The sequence below is a fragment of the Coptis chinensis genome, chromosome 4 (genome assembly GCF_015680905.1).
Source record: "Coptis chinensis isolate HL-2020 chromosome 4, ASM1568090v1, whole genome shotgun sequence".
In the NCBI taxonomy this organism is placed as follows: Eukaryota; Viridiplantae; Streptophyta; class Magnoliopsida; order Ranunculales; family Ranunculaceae; genus Coptis; species Coptis chinensis.
Genome location: NC_141459.1, coordinates 4,459,983 through 4,476,990, shown reverse-complemented (window position 1 = coordinate 4,476,990; position 17,008 = coordinate 4,459,983). Strand labels below are relative to the sequence as shown.

Below are 17,008 nucleotides of genomic sequence, written 5' to 3'. Positions count from 1 at the left end.
AAAAACTTATGTGACATCTTTTAACAACCCAATTTAGTAGTTTTCCATTGGACTTACTCACTCTTTGGCCCTTATACTCTCATCATAATGCCTAAGCCTTTTGAAGTAAAAACCTCACATCAGGTAGAGGCCCAGCTGCTAGGGCCAGGGGTGGTTAAGATCAGAGCCCAAATGGTTAGGGCGAGACCTACGAGCACCAAAAGAGGGCCCAGACACCGAAACTGCAACACTTGCGTTAGTTGCGTACATGTCTTAAGTACTCTCTCAAGTCTTAACCCTAGTTTTAAAATTCAAAGAAGCAGCTATGACCTATGAGAAGGAAATGCCATACAACTATAAACTACACAAGGGTTGAAGTCGTTGAACATTCATGTAACGAGAACGAACATCGAACAATATAACAAAAAATATTGAACTGAAATACATTTTGTTGCACGAGTCACTAGTCAATTCTGAAATATATAAAACAGTCCAAACACACAATAATTAAAACTGCTTCAAGAAGTGCGAAATGAAATGCGCGGTAGAAGATGCATGGGTTTTATAGGAAACGTTTCTTGACCATAAATCTACATGGGCCGATAATGGGCTGGCCCAGTTCGAAATCAGACAAACCCTCGCCCTTCCCTCTCTTTCTCCTTATTTTACTGTCGCTCTAAAAAAAATGGGGAAAGTATTCGAAGTCTCAAATACAAATTTGGTTGTACACATACATCCACTAAAGTCTCATGCAATTCGTGACAAACTTAGCACATGATATATTATTTTCCAAGTTAAAATTCTGTACATGATGGAATGCGTTTATTGATTAGTTTTCTTGCATTGTTTGCTTTAGAGAAAAGGGCGAGTATGTTTATGCTAGTAGATCTCACAGGCGACATGTGATCAAAGTGGGAAGCATGATACGCTTCGTAGTTAAGAGGTGAGACTTTGTTTTAGCTTTTTAATCTATGGATCTTTGATGTTTTTTTTCTCTGTTGATTTCCTACGTTTATTTGCAAATAAATTGATATTATGTATACGTGGAAAAGAAAAAGCATTTGCCATGGTAAACTTTTGTAAAGCAAAATGAGGATATTTCTTGCCTTTCAATATAATTTAGTGTTTTAGTGTGACTAGAAAAATTAGAAAACCTATCCACATACAATCTCCCCTAGTACTTAGAAATTAGAAGATTTTCATAGTACTTAGTAGTTCAGATATGAGCGGTCATACATTTTTACACTTTACCCTTTTTCATGTTAATATGTTTTGTTACAGTAGGGAATGAAGATCAAAATCTGATGTTAGAAGACGAGAAAAAAAAAACATAACGTTTATTTTCATTATGTGGGTTAATTATATATAAACTAGTATACTGCAATGGCAGTAGGGCATGAGCGGAGAAGATTTGCTGATGGCGGGGGGTTTTGAAGAAGAGCAATTGGTACGTGGAGGAGAAGAGGAGGTTTGTGGAAGTGAGGAAGAAGAGGATTTGGTTTTGATTTTTTCTTTGGGGTATACAGACAGACATGAACCAAGTTGTATTTAGCCTAACTTTCAAAACCCTACCCAAGGGTTCGCTCCGCTCACGGATTAACAAAGCTAAAAGATTTTGTACAACTCCGCTCACCTTTAGAGTTGCATTGTAATCTCCTTACTGGAACTACAGTCTGATACCTACCAGAGCAATTATGTATGTCCTACGCAAGCCACATATTAATCTTACCACAGGTATCAAAGTGTTTCTTAAACAATGAACCCTGAGATTTTTCTTAACAACTCCCGCGCACCCGTACTTGCTCCCACTTCATGCAAGTAAGCAGTAAAAGCATCCAAGCTTAGAGACTTGCAAGCCTTGGGGCTGGAAGTCAATTTTGAGGGACCAGTAATTGATGTGGGGCGAGGTAACTCGTTTTGAAGGGACGGAAATTGGTTGTGTGGGTGGAATGTGAAGATCCTTAATTTGAGGGGCTGGAACATGAGGATTAAGTGCTCTGTGGTTACTGTGCGGTGGTTAAAGGGTATCCTTTAGACATGTTGGTGTTCCTTTCGTTCAGTATGTCTTTTGTCCAGTTTTTCACAAATATGTTCTTGTTTCTCCTTTACCAAACAAGCATCCAATTTGTGTTCCGCTGCAATGATTCCAAAGAAATTTTAACCTGCATGTATCCTTACTTGGATAGTGATAATAATGATTGATGTGAATCTCCTTGTAGCATGGATGAAGAAACATTACACATTTCTGGCTCATTGCTTCCGTTGTACACTGGAAGCGTCAAATGGTTGGACAAACAGATGGAAGAACTTCCAGAATCAGAAAGGTCTGTACTAATCTTCCTGTGTCTGGTCTTCTCTTATTTTTTTGTTCCCCGTAATACTAATGTTATGTTGTTCAGATGTTTGTACTCTTATGTTTTCAGAGGATAATTCATTTTTCATCCAAGAACAAAGAGCTTAGTTTATAATCTTAATACCTTATACTGTAGTAGAAATGTATTCAAGTGCAGTAAAAGCTCTCTTGTAAATAATTGGGTTTCTATATTTATTTGTAAATAATCGAAATATATGTATGTGTATAATGAAATTTCAGGAGTGTCATCAAGAGAAAGGGAAAGCCATTATATTGGGTTAAGTGATGAGGCAGCACTTCAGACTAATGACAGTCATTCCAAGAAGTCTAAGAGGCGCAAAGTTGTGAAGAATAATGAAGGAGATATTGTTGATTATAATATCTATTAGCTATTTGGACGAGGTAACTTTTTATGCTGGTTTACACTGTTACGGTTCTCCTTAGAATGCATGCTATTATTCATTCAATACTATGTTAATCTGGATTTTTGGCTGTTGTCTCCTCCTTGTGAACATAATTTCTTTTTTGTGTGTAGCATTTCTTCTATATCTTTATGCAATTTAAATCATACTCTTTGTTTAGACCATTCATCCCAGCTATTAGGATCTGTGAAATTGGACAAATTCGATAATCTTTTTAAAAATACAATATATGTACATCCTCTAGGCTCTAGGGCTGAGCGGTTAGCTGTTAGTGTGAACTGATCCTTAAAAAAAAGCTGATCTCTATTTCCGAAGTGCGTACAGGATCTTGTTGCAATTTGAAATGAGAAGAGCAATCACTGTAGAAGAATATGCTCCTGTATTTGAAATTTTGGATTATGAAGTGGGCCTAACCAAATTTGGATTATTGGCTGTTGGGTCATATGACAGACTTGTTGGCTTCGACTGAGGGTACTTGATTTCGATCAGGACCTGGGCCTGACTCTGGCAGGCAGAGTTCTTGGGATCACAATGAATCCAAGCACCATCACCAAGTTATCAGCATTTGATATTCTATGAGACAAATGATGGATTGTTGGGAAATTGTTCCATATTGGAGCCACATTTGTGTCAACTGTCATCACTGTGTTAGTAAAATTCTACGATGAGTATTTCGATACACAAACATGTCAATCGAATGGGTCGTACAGGCCATACCAACCCATATAGACGAGGCCCTTTATGGGGCACAAACACTATCTAGCGCACCTGGCGTGATTATGTGTCCTGTAGCAATGTAGCAAACATGCAGACATCTGTAGACTGAATTTCAATGCTTTAAATATCCTGTAATGATCTTCTCTAAATTACTACCGAAATCCTGCTATCTTAGTATATTACAGTACTACACACTTATGCTAATTAGTAATTATATGGCCAATAGATATTGAACACTTGAGGGTCAAGTTTGTTGTTGTGATCTGTCAACTCAGAAATTACACTCCTCATCGCCCAATGGTATAGCAAGGCTGGAAGAGCCAAATGTGTACGTTTCGGATTAATGACCCGTATGCTTCATTTCATGAGTTGGATGGTTGTTAACACGTCTTAATTGACAGGCAGATTACATAGTAAACGTACTACTAAGAAGTACAGACGGATTGAGGCTTACATCATCAGTGGGTTCTATTAAGATATCTTACAGGCCAATCATCAACACCATAGAATCACCCTATTGACCCAACCTTAACAGTTAACACAATATTTTATTCGTCAGTGAATGAATATATTGAAAAATCTGAACTGAAGCTCATAATCGGGATTGTTTGATCTAACGAGTTTGATCAATCTTTGGGCTTGAACATCTTATATGGGACCTCTTCCAATGATGAGTCACAAGCCCCCGATGCAACAGCTATGTAGAACAGATGTCAAGATTCTATTTGACTATCACTAAGCATTTTTCATCCTAATATATAAAAATATGCCGGAATTTGGCATTCTCTACCAATCGTTTTCTGCAGATTTGGGGACTAAGTACGTTATTCTCTTTGCACCATGTACTTATGATTGGTTGCTCAAACTTTATTGCTAGTTCTATGTATATAAGTGTATAACATAAACTATATAGTTTGGTTCATCAATATGTTTGAATATTGTATGACAGTATATAAGTTAGCATATGTTAATTGTTAATAACATGTCACATATTTAAGCTGATATACAGATATGTAACGCTACCAATGTGTTGAAATTTGCAAGGACGGCGTATCACATAATAAATAGAAACATATCATATGTTGAGTAATTATCAGGTATGGGGTCTTTTTCATGAACACCCCATATTCTTTTTGGCTTGTTTGGAAAAAAAAAACTAGTTTAAAATGAAAATAATGGAGTAAAGAAAAAATTTCAGTTTGGTTCTTTAGGCTCTTTCCTCCCATGTGCTTTTAAGTTGTTTATTCAGATAAAAACAATGCAGTTGTGCCAAATTTTTCCCTCGCATCCGGCTTTAGAACATGCTCCACGGTCTCTCCTTCAATATGCTGTTTTCGGCAGTTTGTGAATGCAGTGAAGTACTTGATAGTTGAGAGCTGATAATGTGTATATGATTGACTCAAGTAGAATGTAAGCTTTGTTTGGTTTAACTCTTCGTAAGATGACTCACATTTGAGTTCTGACATCTCTCTGTTTATCAATTGCAAGTTGGTCAGAAGGGATTCGAAGGATCTTGGTAGAAGTGATAAGGGAATTATAAATATAATAATAACAAGTAGCACCTTACAATTTGACTTCAGGTCTTCAGTTATCTTTTTAATGCTGTTCAACATGGTGGTTTAATGATCTCATTGTATGGCTACTGCAAGTCTGCAACAATACAATTGTTTTAATGAATATATTAGAAAACTATAGAATAGTTTATCAAAATCAACTTCGAGAATACAGTGATCGAAGTAATGATGGGCCAAACACATGATAGGAGATCTCATAATTCAGGATCAGGTAATGTATTTACTATATTATTTCTGACCACCATGTGATACATCAAATGACTGAATGAGTACTGCCTGATTTGTCTTTACCAAAAAAAAAAAAAAAAAAGTAATACTTCATATGTTGACTGTTCTGTGTTAACTTAGTCAAATTCATTGTTCATAAGACTTGGTTTTCGACTGTGGAAACTCATTAGAGTTGGCTATTTAGTTACATGAGAAGAATCTTTAGAGCTTATCTAATATCGAAATATATATAAAGATGACTTGAAGTCACTCTGGACGCATTTTGTTTAGTATTAGTTTGAAATGTTTGCAAGTGATTAGGACATAATAGTGATTAAGCCCAATATCAGAAATCCATGAAGTGGTTTAATAATCAACAGTAAACTCGTTATTAGCCCTTAACGTATATATAGAGAGAGTAGGGTACCAAACTGCCAATGAAACATTGCAAATTCTTTTGAGATTGATTAGTAGTTTGTCAAGGGTACTTGTAACAAATTTTAATCTTCCAACATTTATTCATTATGAGGCGGAATATTGTTTTTCTTTTTTTATTATGTGCGAAAAATTATGTGGCAGAATTTCCATTTTGTAATAATATTATTATTCCGAACCGCAGTCATGTTTATCCTAGCATGGCAGCTTGGTACTTGGTACTTGGTAGTCGCGCTTTGAAGGACTAGTTTGCATGAAAATGTTCGGAGTTATTAGGACCTTAGAGTGTGATTAAGCCCAACCTCTGTCAGGGATACTGCATTGTGACATTTGGCCCTAATTGCGTAAGGGGAAGTTTACATGTATACTATTTGTCTTTAGCCTAATTTCAATTAGTGACATTGATAAACCACATGAAAACACTCAAAATGTAGATCATTTGAACACATATAACCACTTGATGTCACAGCATACACGTTGAAGCTTGCAGTCTTGCAGTATTCCTTGGCGTTTGCATGGTGAGAATAAATGTAGGTTCAGACACGAGTGATGCCCGAACTTGTCTCGTAAGTTCATTGCAGTAACAAACTAACAATAAAGCACAATTCTAACCGAGTTCGCTGTGGTTGTAGTCAATATAGGCCACTGCTGGGGTGTGGTTGTGATCAACCAACTTTGGTTTGAGTTTATTATTTATAATTCATCATCAGTAGTTTATCACTATTAGCTTCAATTTCCATTATAATTCTTTTCTTTTTGAATGTTGAGAAGTACATTTCTAGGGTTATTTGTTACACTACACTACAATAATCAAACAAAAGCCATATAATTGTAAAGTGCTATAGCATGAAAGACCAAAATTACGCAATTACATGACCTTTGTTGCTTGTACAACTAAAGCACCATTCATCAATTCATCAATATGGTCTCTCTCCCCCTTATTTGGTTTATTTACTGGTTGTTCTTGGAATATTTTTTGTTTATTTGATTCGACTGGCAATGTATGTATGAATGTGATTGTGGCATTATGCAAGAATTACAATGGGCGGCAACTGAATCAATATTGAAGAGGAATGGGTATTGTACGGATTCCTTGGGAATGAGCTATATCAAGTTGTTTTTGTTTATAATAAACACAACCATAGCCACTTTTCATTGTTTCTTTCCTTTCCTTTATTATTTTTTCCTGGTATTGAGTTAGTTTGGATAAGTTTATCTTTCTGGTTCTTGGGCTGGCCTGGCCTTGGTTTAAACACCCATGTGGAATCCTTAAAGTGCCCCCCCCCCCCAACTCCTCTGACCTTGCTTATCTTCATCTGTGGGTTTTACTCATTTCTTCAGTAGATTCTTTCAACCGGCCTAATTCTGTTGTTCTGAAAAGCTGGGAAATGAGATTGAAGCGTGTGGCTGTGGACACAAAAGCAGAAATGTGTTCTTTTTAGATTTAAAACCCATATATTGAAAATTAGAAACTGTGCTGCTTAAGAGTTGGTCATGTGTTGGAACTTAAAAGGTACTTGAGGGTGCATTTTTATAGTTCGTTAGTTGACAATATGGTGAAGAATATTTATAAATTTTTACTGCCCGTCTTCATCAGGGTTGGCTTAATCAACCTTCATTTTAATTGGTTATTTATATTTTGGGGTTGATATGAGGTGTTAGTTTGAAAAATGATAATGAAATGTGGAGATGAAAGTTAGTTTTGGTGCTTGATTGCCCATATTGAGAGGTGGACGCGAGTCTTTTTACTCACGATCATGGTGGCGGACCTACTTTAGAATTCGATGGATGGCCGATACTCGTACTGAAAAATTATGACGGTACAGGTGTTCGTGTTGTACCCAGATACATAAAATAAATATGTCTTGGATGTTCCAGATGATAGTTGCAATACAAAAAAGCTGAAGAATTAAGAGCATGTAAAGTATTATGAATTCGGGTGTCGAAAGTATATTGCGTCGGCTAATATAGAATGATGGAATATATAGTCGAGTTTTACACCTAAGAAGAAGTATATATATAAATGAAAGCTAACCAGTTGTTGGTTAATGTTAGTATTTTCGTGGCGACTAGCCATTAGTGTGTATATATGTATACTCATACATGAAAATATGAGATGTTGAGAAACTTGTTTGGCTAGTACTAATCAATTAGTTCACACACCATTTACTTGGTGGTAAAAGAGAGAGTTAGAAGGAAATGATTCACACTTGAATGCATGATAACTGTTTAGAGATCTATACGAGCAAGTCGTATCCCCTGATCATAACCAATTGAACATGATTTGATACTGCTGTTTACATAACCAGTTGAACATAATTGTTTACTTTTACTACTATATGTTTTATTGATCAGAACAACCTTTACTGGTAGATTAGAAGATGCATTGAGTAGTAAGGCTTGGAAATATTTAGACCACTCATTACCTCTTCTTATGGAGTAAACTCATTTACTCCAAATTTAAACCATTTTATATTACAAATTAGTTATGAATTTATGCTGTTTCATTGATACAGTTGAGAATGGATTAATATAGATGACCATATATTTAACTATTTTTTCTTCTAGTTGCTGATGTAATTACTAGCAAAAAAAGAGTTGCTGATGTAATTAGAAAGTTAAAACTTAGTCCTTTTATATCAAATAAATCAGACATGGACTACAAAGTTTGATTTCTTTAACCAAAAAAATACGAAAAAAAAATGACTGAATTGATAAAACCAATAAAGTAACAGCGAACAGCGAATATCTATGCATGTTTTCTAGTCAGCTTTCGCTTATTGTGCTTTTTTGACACATAACCACTGTATATATATATATATATATGTCTAAAGCTAACGAACAAAGCACCTAATAGGCACCACTCATTATGTTATAGGGTAACTATTACTTTAATTACGAACAGTTCCAGAACATGGAACATAGCCACATAAGTCTATAACATAGACATTTTTTGTTTTATCAGTCTCCCTAATGAAAGAATCCGTAAATATTTTGTTTAGTTTAGACTTGATATAAACGATAAGCCGTAATTGAAGGTTGTCTAAAGAGGAAAAAATAAGGACATTAAAGGACACAAGTGTAGATCATTCCATTGCCATGTGCTCACTTTGAAAAGTGTAATAAATTAAATATGGTAAATTAATCTTAACTTGAGTTTTAGTTTTATCCCCCAAAACTTAGGCTAATTAGTTTTAATCCTCTCCAGTTTTTTCATCTAGAGATTTACTTCTCCAAGATCACACCACGTCCAAGTCAACTGTTATTTTTTTGTCAATGCATGTAAAAAAATTTCATTGCCCTTTGCCATTTTAATAGTTTTCTAGTTTTACCCTCCAGAATTTAGGCCAATTAGTTTTATTCCCTCAGTTTTTTCATCTAGAGGTTTATCCCCCATAACTTAGGCCAATTAGCTTTACCCCCTAGTTATTTCATTTAGAAGTTTACCCCCCCGGACCACAACACATCCAAGTCAATTGAGTTTGACCGTAATGTTTTTTGTCAAGACAAATGAAAAGACTCTAATGCCCTTTTCTAGGTATAATTACATAAATATTCTATGACTTTGACAAATATAAAATTGTAATTCAAATCATTTATGACACATGTCATGATCTTGTAAACTTTATCTGACAACCATACACCACTCTAAGGGTGTGGATGTCATTTGATAAAGATTGGTATATAACAAAATGTATAAAATATATAATTTATTTATTTATTTTTTATTGTATAAAATATTATATAAAATTATAAACTAATAATATAAAATTGTAATAACAAAATAATAATAATAAATGATATTTATTTATATATATTTATATATATATATATAATAAATTATTCAAATGGTAAAATAAATTATTCAAAGCAAATAATTTTCCAAATTTTAATTTTTGGATAAATTTTTTTAATATTGGTCCGGATTCGATCTGAGGTTTCGGATATCGGTATAAATTTTCGGATTCGGATTCGGATACAGCCATATCCAAATCCAAACCTATATGTTTGCACCTCTAGATGGTAGTGATGGTGTATAGCTGTCGGATATAAATCACAAGATCGTGACATGTGTCCTAGATGATTTGAATTCCAATTTTGTATTTGCCAAAGTCACAGGATATTTATGTAATTATACATAGAAAATGGCATTAGAGTTTTTTCATTTGTTTTGACCAATTACATTACGGTCAAACTCAATTGACTTGGATGTGTTGTGGTCTTGGGGGAGTAAACCTCTAAATGAAAAAACTATGAGGGTAAAACTAATTGGCCTAAGTTCTAGGGAGTAAACCTCTAGATTAAAGAACTGGGGGGATAGAGCTAATTGGCCTAAGTTCTGGAGGGGGGGTAAAGCTAGAAAACTATTAAAAGGGCAATGAAGTCTTTTTAGATGCATTAACCAAAAAGATAACAGTTGACTTGGATGTGGTGTGATCTTGGAGGGGGGAGGGGTAAACCTCTAGATGAAAGAACTGGAGGGTAGGGAAGAGGTAAAGCTAATTGGCTTAAGTTCTTGGGCGGAGGGGGGGAGTAAAGCTAGAAAACTGTTAACTCTCACCCCATTATTATTCCTCAATGCACATACGGGATACATGGCATCTTCATCCACATAAAGATCAACTATTCACAACAAACAAATTATCCTAACTTAATAGTTAAATCTTAGTCTTGGTGTAAATTTAGATATTTATAAAAAGATAGTGTAGAACTATTGAGTATATATTTGAATTTTTCAAAATTAACCGGAAAAGTAAACGTTAGTGAAAATCTATAGAAATTTTGACCAATTTGATTTGGTTGCATTTAATCTTATATTCTTATCATTCATCTAAATTTAAGTTACAGGATTTTTGGATTGACAAGTTGTAAAAGTGTATCATATTGCGGAAATAGAAAAATAAGATAACGTTATAGTATCTCTAGATGGTAGTATGACCTCCTAAAATTTTTAAATTTGTTTTCAAAATTTGGAATTTCGCGAAAATCCAACTCTATGTGAAAACAAATTCGATCGCATCACTTGTCTAGCCGCATCTTTGTTCGCAAATTTGGGATTTCGGATGCAAATGTAGATGCGGAGCGACAGTGGTAATGTCGCGCGCTATTACAAATGTCGTCCCAATTTTTTTTTTGACTTTGACTAACACATTGCGTCATTCACAATGTCGCGTTGGGTTGGTTTTTTTGACTTTTTCAATTTAAACGCTACATTGGGAATGTTGCATGGATTTTTTTTTTTTTTTTTTCAATCTCAACGACAATAGTATTGGCGTGCGACATTACCAATGACGCGCGTAGTAGACCCTACAATCAAATTTACGGTCGATATTTATAACCAATTAGAATTGGTCAAAATTTGGGTCTAATTTCTCTAAATTTTGTCTTCAAATCCAAAAAAATACTACCACCGCCTAATTTAAATGGCTTTTTTTTAGTTATTACCGAAGTGAGTTGGATGAGTTCACTAGTAACTGCCACTCCATTTTATTTTGTGACGACGTGACCGTTGAGTGCCCCCATGATCGCTCCAGAATTATCTGCCGTACAACAACTACCCAAACATGCACCGTGCTTGGTGGGCCTCGAAACTCTATCTATGCTGTACAACCAGGCACTTCTTCGTACCTGGACTCCTTTCTCAATTCAAACTAAAAAGTTTTCCAGGACCTAACTGTTTTTCACTTTCTATTAGGAATGGAAAACCACTTGGCCCCACCACGAGGCCTCACGGCCCTCTAAGCGGCGCCATGTCAGGATTTCGTCTGACGTGATATAACGGTATGCACTTAATAGTGCTGCGCAAAAATGAAGCCGTGCAAGTTGTCATGCCAACGAGGTTAATTCTTATCAGGACCTTACGATGTACATCAATCAATTCCCAAAGTGCCATTTCGTTAATGAGTGATTACTAATGTTTCTAATTTCTATCAATGGTTCAAAATTTGTGTGATAAATTGCGGAATTGGCCAATACCGATTACTGATTAGCTGATGTACTGAAGCACAATGGCTTTCAATTTTGTTGAATACAATTTTGTTTGGTGATTTCAGTTATATCATTATATATGGACCTTCAACAAAATATTTAAACGAAGGAACAAGATTATTCGTCATAAGATATACATAAGCAACAAATGGTATAAAAGTTGGTGAAGAATAATATTTGGTAGATAGCTAGGGCAGGTAGTCGGATTAAAGAAAGGAAAAGTGAAGGCAGATAATGGCTAACAAATTTAACGGTGGGGGCTTTGGTAGTTTGTTTTGGAGTCACAGAAACAAATTGTGGGCATCATTGCACATGGTGTCCGTCAGCTAGAGTCGAAAAACTATAATTTTCTTGTAAGGAACGGCAAGTCCTCTCTTCATGTGTAGTTTACACCCTGCACGAGCAATTGGTTCTACATGCATAAAAGTGATCAGACACCTTCTTTTAACAATTATACAAATCGTGTTATGTATCGGTTTTTTTTTTCTAAAGTCTTGAAACCGATCATTCGAGATCAATAGTTAGTCTGGTTTTTTAGATTCTAATTGCGTAATTATATAGAAGCGACTCATCCAAATTAGAGATAATTATATTTTTTAAGTGATATTAGAATTTTTTTTCTAAATTTTATTAATTATTGAGAAAAATAAAAATTATTATATAATTTAAATGATATTAGAAAAATTCTTATAAATTATTAATAAATTAGAAATTTGTTATAATTTTTGTAAGAGAATGGTTTTAAATTTAACAAATAGAGATATCAAAAATTGCCTACTCAATAGTAGAGAAGGGATTCTTGAAAACCGGCCTATCATATAGTATAGATATTTGGGTGACCATATATACGGCATTCTTCTTTTGGGAGAAAATTGAAATCAAGGATCCGTTTGATTGTCTTGAAAATCATTACAACATCTAATCCCAATAAGTTGGAGTATATTTATGAACAAGAGAATTGACGTATAGGGACGGTGGAGAAATCTATTCGAAGAATTCTCAACGTACACACAAATTGAAGACCGAAAATCAACACTTAACCATGAAAATTTGCAAATGATCGTTTTTGTCAGTCAACAAATTGGGGACAGGAAGAATAATATTGGGGGTTTAGCCTTTTTTTCATCAAGGGTCCACGTAAACGTGGAGCATAATCTGCAGTCTAAAAACCATATGATTGTTTGAATGAATTATTTGGGTACAATGAATATAACATAATCTCATTAATAGTTCCTTGATGTGATTAGGGAACGATTGAAAATAGGGATGAATGAAATTGGAACGCCTGAATGCAAATTGCTAAACCCTACTTTAATTTTTATGAATGGTAAAATTGCATTCATATTAAACTCCAAAAACAATGTTATCACTTGACTAAAGAGAAAGTAAAGATGAATCCTTCTTGACTGGTAGTGATTTAACGATTAGATTAACTATCATTTAGATTCGGTTTACATCATGTGTCCACTATTTCAGTAAATAAACAAAATGTACATTAAAGTACTAATTCAAGTACTTTACTTAATTTAATCGCTTCACGTATTCTTGTTCTCCTTAACTCCTATCTCTTAACCTATTGTTTACTGATTGAAATAATCGGTATGCTGTCCTTACTGATTATTTGATTAAGAGACTCTTTGAGTAATGTTACTTAACTCATTAAACCAAGGACCAAACCGTTATTACTACAAACACCAAGGGTAATTTAGTACAGAAACATCTATAAAACCATTCTTCACTCTTCCCTTCAAACCCCTCCAACTCACTTTCCTTGACACGAAAATTTCTCAATCCCATTACAAACAGAAAATGTCTGCCGCTGGATTTTCAAAATGCAGCAAAATCAGACACATTGTTAAACTCCGACAAATGCTAAAAAGGTGGCGTCACAAAGCAGCAATGGCCTCTCGTACAACCGGTCCTATACCATCAGACGTACCGGCTGGACACGTGGCTCTCACTGTAGGCACCAGTTGTAGAAGATTTATTGTACGTGCAACGTACCTGAACCATCCCGTTTTCCAAACACTTCTCATTCAAGCTGAAGAAGAATATGGGTTTACCAACTCAGGCCCATTAGCAATTCCATGCGATGAGTCACTCTTTGAAGAAATTCTACGTTATGTTTCACGGTCTGAGTCTAGTAACTCAGCTCGGTTTGCTAACTTGGAAGATTTTCAAAGATATTGCCACGTGGGTTTAAGGACTAATCTTGATTTTTGGCCTGAATCTCGTCCATTATTACTTCATGGACTTACGGAGAATACTATTTGGTGAGTGAATCGCTCTTGGCTCAGTAATGTGATTCTAACTCGGTTGTAACTCAGTTGAGTGAACCAAGACGAGTTGGTTTGGAGAATCTATGGAGATGGCAAAACGAGTTGTCGTCCCTGAGTTCGGATGGAATTATTATGAAGGAAATGAAAGGCGATTTTTCCAGAGAAAAATTTGGAAACAAATATAGAAAAGGTTAAAGTTTTCTCTCTATGTAAATTCTGTGATTTATTTGGTTAATTAAATCCAATTTGTAGAGAAATTCTTAAGTGAATACTAAATATTTTTTTATCAATTTTTTCAATACTTTCTGTTTTTCCCCTTGGCCAATTATTTGAGCACTCTGAATTCTGAAATGAGCTGGTGAGAGAGTTGTCGAGTTTAGGTTCCAATGGGGCTGGCTTGTTTTTCTGTTTCACCAGATATGCTCATATGCTGATTTGACGAGAAAATCTAGTGTGGAAATCTAAATGTGTGGTTTCATACTTCGATTTGATGAAAGATTGTCTTCACTATTCATTATATTTTTCGATACGATTAACCTAATGAAGACAATCAATTCTATTTATTTTATTTACTGTTTACAATATATTTAGTGTTTATTTTATTTTTATATCAGGCTCCGCTTGTTTAGTCCGGAAAAGAGGGCAAATCTTTTATTTTAGAAAAATTTCTCCCGGTTTCTATTTTAGCTGTGTTTGGTTGGGTGATTTGGTAGTGGGCCTATACGAAAAGATTTGACAAAACAGAGAAAAATTGGACTAAAATTTTGCTAGTCTAAAGTCGTGTCAAAACTTTCCCTTAAATTAAAACCCATCGCCCGGCTACAATTCAGCATATCTCAGTTTTATCTTCTCCAGCTGCCAAGCATTTCTTAATTTGTGAAATATTTTAACATTTTATTTTACAAAATCTTTTAAAATAAAAGTTTCCAAAATAGAAATTTACATCTCATTCCAAAATACCAAGCAGAGCCATATTTATATTTATATTTATATTTAAATACAAATTAAAACTAAACAAGCAAAGAAGCATTTCCGAAACTTGGGAAGTTGAGAAGAGATTTTTTTTTTCAAACTCAGTAAATACAAACTACCAAAACAAAAAGGCATTTTCGAAATTTGGAAAGTTGAGAAGAGAATTTTTTTTGTCTAAATAGTTATTTGGCGGACACTGAATCGAAAAATTATTTGATGGCCATCCAAATAAAAAGGACGGATCGTGTGGGAACTGCAGGTCGTGAACTTTGGGCAATGAAGGCTCATTGTATTCACCATGTAAAATCCAAACCGGTAGGCAACTAGGCATAGCCGCATAGGGGTTCTTCCACTTAACCCTATATGAGAGGACAGGTCCTGATAATTTCCTACACCTGAAAAATAAGATGTCCCTCACTTAATCATCGAGACATGATCACTTATGCATTACATCAGACTCAACATTTCGTTGGTTGTAGCAGCGTTGAATCTTGCGTAATAATATAGTAAGATTAGGTCATGAAATTAGGTTGAATTTTCAAAGAAGACCCAATCCTAACAACTCAGAAATTTTAGTTCGTTGGTCTTTTTGTATATGGATGTGTTCGAGGTCAAATGAGATATTGCCATGTGTTACAAGATTCTAATCAAGATTAAGTCGAGTCTAGGAGATTTAGTTATCTGATTTCTATAATTTTGAAAAGTTTGGTGAAAAAATAGCAATTATAATTGCCAATCAAAACTTTCTAAATTAAGGTAATTTAAATTTTTCTAATATCTCCATTCGTTTTCTATCTTTTTTTTTTTTGAGAAATTAAATTTTAAAATACTACAAGTAATTTAAATGGCTTAAAATAAAAGAAATCTCCAAACAGCCAATTTGATAATTCTATTCAAGAGTAATTCTCACTTTTGACGAGCTAATGAAGTTTGAAAATGGTATGAATTTTAGCATTCAAAACTAATAGAAATCACACAAAGAGAAATATTGTTGTTTTATTTATTTTTTTCCAATTATTTTTATTCCTTTTTTTTTCCTTTATATTTTAAAACCCAATAGATATATTTACTTTCCTATTAAAACTAAAACTCTAGTTTAGCTATAGTTAATTAAATTTATGTGGACATGTGACAAATTTTTATTGAACCCACATGCCACATGCAAAAAAAAAGACCAACATTACAAAATTAGTTCCTATGCGTTTCGTTTATTCAAAAGTAAATAGATAGCAGATGTAACTGTGTAAGACATATAGACAGAGAATACTGTCGAGACCCCTCCCATTTTCATCTAGCCCAAATAATTATATATATATTTTTAGTTATGTGGCGACCCAGCGTTTTTGCGCGAGGTATGGGGAGAAGAAAGCTTTACCATTTGCAATTGGGCGTTTATTTGGTCCTTCACTTTATGCAACACTAAAACAAGTGTTGCCATCAGACACATCTAAAATTGTAAAATTGATCTTTGCATTTTTAATATCTACTTTGAACCTAGATTAAAAAACAACCATTATTGCAAAATGAATTTTTCCTTGTAATCTTCACTGCAAAAAAAAGTAAGCATTCCTATTAATTAAATTTGAACTGGAATTGTGGAAAAGATTTTGATGGAAGGAGTTAATATCAAGGACTAAAATATCGCCGATATATCCGATATATTGCTGATATATATCGGTATTTTGATATCCCGACATCGATATTTCTGACATATATCCACCGAATATAGAATTATTTTTTTCCCGATATATATTATAATTTCCGATATAAAACTTTATATCGCCGATATAATCGATATATTCAATATTTATGATATATATCGGTTGATTTTTTGATATTTTTTTAATATAAATCCGATATTTTCAATATATTTTCGATTTATTTCTAATATTTTCGATATTATATTTATGATATATCCGATATTTTAAATAGTTTGGACGGGTCACAAAAAAAATAGATATATTTGATATATATTAGTTTTTGGGTACACCGATATATTCATCGATATCGATATTTTAGGCCTTAGTTAATATAAGATTAATTTTGGCATTTGTTATAACAAGAATATGACTAGTGTTGTGT

General features: G+C 34.1%; 1 protein-coding gene and 1 long non-coding RNA gene across 6 annotated transcripts; both read left to right on the top strand.

The window, feature by feature from the left end:
- Positions 1–657: 657 nt before the first annotated feature.
- On the top strand, positions 658–5,245 carry LOC147501339 (uncharacterized). 5 transcript variants are annotated; one of them, XR_015219807.1, is made up of 4 exons: positions 658–922; positions 2,199–2,303; positions 2,573–2,734; positions 4,736–5,245. It is a non-coding gene; the product is annotated as an uncharacterized LOC147501339 (long non-coding RNA). The 5 variants fall into 5 exon arrangements; XR_015219806.1 differs by lacking the exon at positions 4,736–5,245 and adding an exon at positions 3,205–4,691; XR_015219805.1 differs by lacking the exon at positions 4,736–5,245 and adding an exon at positions 3,079–4,691.
- Positions 5,246–13,436: 8,191 nt separating this feature from the next.
- On the top strand, positions 13,437–14,244 carry LOC147501338 (auxin-induced protein 6B-like). The gene has a single exon (XM_086603786.1). It carries the CDS (start codon positions 13,485–13,487, stop codon positions 13,950–13,952), a length of 468 nt encoding a protein of 155 aa, XP_086459912.1. The 5' UTR covers positions 13,437–13,484; the 3' UTR covers positions 13,953–14,244.
- Positions 14,245–17,008: the final 2,764 nt, after the last annotated feature.